Source organism: Balaenoptera ricei, chromosome 1 (assembly GCF_028023285.1).
Source record: "Balaenoptera ricei isolate mBalRic1 chromosome 1, mBalRic1.hap2, whole genome shotgun sequence".
NCBI classification, from domain to species: domain Eukaryota; kingdom Metazoa; phylum Chordata; class Mammalia; order Artiodactyla; family Balaenopteridae; genus Balaenoptera; species Balaenoptera ricei.
The window spans coordinates 111,543,464-111,545,447 of record NC_082639.1 but is presented as its reverse complement, the minus strand read 5'-3'; the positions used below and the strand labels follow the sequence as shown (position 1 = coordinate 111,545,447).

Genomic DNA, 1,984 nt, shown 5'->3' with positions numbered 1-1,984 from the left:
CTCTGAAAGAAAGATGGAGGCATCCTTGGCTGTTACACGCCCAGGGTTGGGTGAATTTTTGCCCCAAAGGAGCTGAACTAGGCTTCTGTGGTCGCCCCTGATAACCACATCATTCCTACAGCAGAGACATTCTAATAGATTGTTGACAACAACATTTATTCACAGAGGTTGAGGAAATACAGAGAGAACTGTCTTCAGAGACACAGACCAAGTCCTGGAATACTGAAGAAGGCAGGAAGCAAGAGCAGGGTGCACACAGACGTACCCATAGGAGAAGGTCACCATGACAGGGTTTGAAGTTGGGCTGGGATCATCTTCTTGACCCCCAAATGGCATTATGAGCAGCTACTTTCCCTTGCCAGGGGGTAAGCACTTCTCCTGGACTTTCTGTGGGCAAACCTCCACACGTTTTGTCTGAGATATCTCCTGGCATGGCTCCACACACTGAAGTGGGCTTTGGTCTTGACATAGAGGTAGGCATGGGTCTTGGCCTTGCTGTAAGAAGTTTTCTTGGTTTAACTCCTGGCACTGAGGAAGACACACCTCTTGAGCTTGCACTGGTCACTTCTTTTGGCAAGGGTGCTGGCATGGGGGGAGGCACACCTCCTCAGCCTTTGCCTGGCAATGCCCTTGGGTCTTTTGAAGACATGCAGGAGGCATGCATGGCTGTTTGCACTGCTGCTTATTAAAGGACATCCTAGGGTGATTTGCAGGACCTGAAACAAACACAAGCTTTGAAATTATTTGCATTAACAGTAACAGACTGGGAATTGGGGGGATGAAGGATTGTTAGAGGGGAACGGGGAGCGAATGATTATTAACACTAAGAACTGATTTCTCTGCTGATTTTTATTCCTTTCTCTTTTCTATCCCTACTTCAGCTTTCTCTGACACCCGTCTCCTAGGTGGGGATATTCTCAGAGCTTTTGTCAATATCTATAGGCCAAAACTCCTAAACCCAATCCTTCCATGGGTCTTTTCCTTGTCTCCTATTTGACTAATCTTTTTGAAAATTAGATGCAGGAGACTAGATAGAATACACAGAATGGTTTGAGAAGCCCAAGAAATGGCAAACAACGTCAAAAATCAGTAGAAAATACAGTCCAGTAGAGGAAGAGAATAGTAGCCTCCCCGAGACAGAGCAGAAAGGGAGAGGACACAGACGTCCCCACTTACCTGATCGTCAACAAGCCTCAACAAAGGATGTGGATGGAGGAGGCTAGCCTGGTAGGGACTTTTATATAGTGCTTGGTCCAGTCTCCTGCAAGACAGACTGGCCACGTGGGCTGAGGTCTTAATTGTGGAGTCACCATAACGAGCTTCCTCTGAAATTGTCCATGGTTTGAGCCACTGCTTGGGATGCCTGTTAATCAGCCTCCATTTTGACCTCTGGGTCCTCACCAGACCTCAGCAGGGAGGGGCTCCTGTCAGATCTCTCTTCTTAAAGGCAGCCACAAAAGAACGTTCATAAAACGTTATCTCTGTCTCAAAACTAGGACTGGGTTCCTTGCCTGCCCAAACTGGCTCAGGATGTGGTGAGAGATAAGATCCACCTTGCTCATCTTGTCTTCACCCATGGGGAGAATTTATGCCTAAAGCCTGGGGTCTGTCTGGGTCAAGGGCTCATATGGTCACTTTCGGGCATTTCCACTGGATGCTTCTTCAAAGTCAAACTCATAGGACCCAAGCAAACAAAGGACCTACAGCATCCTGGAGAGAGTGATTTTCCTGAATGGAGGTCTTGAGAGAAATTGGAGTCATTTGTTACTCTTGGGTTGTAAAGTAGGCTGGAGGGGAAGAGAAAGGAGGGAGAAGGCAGATAATCTTCACCTTCTCAACCTTGATTTATGACACTTCTAAGAGTGGAGTTATTCAGAGTTTTCATAGTGACCAAAAAACAGGACGGAACAAGGTTAATCTGTCTCCTTGCCTTCTGGAAAAACCTTTTTTAGAACTCAGGTCAATAAAAGCCAGGGGGATGAAA

At 46.7% G+C, this 1,984-nt stretch overlaps 1 protein-coding gene across 1 annotated transcript; it reads right to left on the bottom strand.

Moving 5' to 3' along the window:
- Positions 1-345: 345 nt before the first annotated feature.
- On the bottom strand, positions 346-1,210 carry PRR9 (proline rich 9). The gene is given in 2 exon segments (XM_059901753.1): positions 346-716; positions 1,177-1,210. A coding segment is annotated over 1 exon segment (351 nt). The 5' UTR covers positions 697-716; positions 1,177-1,210.
- Between the last annotated feature and the right edge of the window lie 774 nt (positions 1,211-1,984).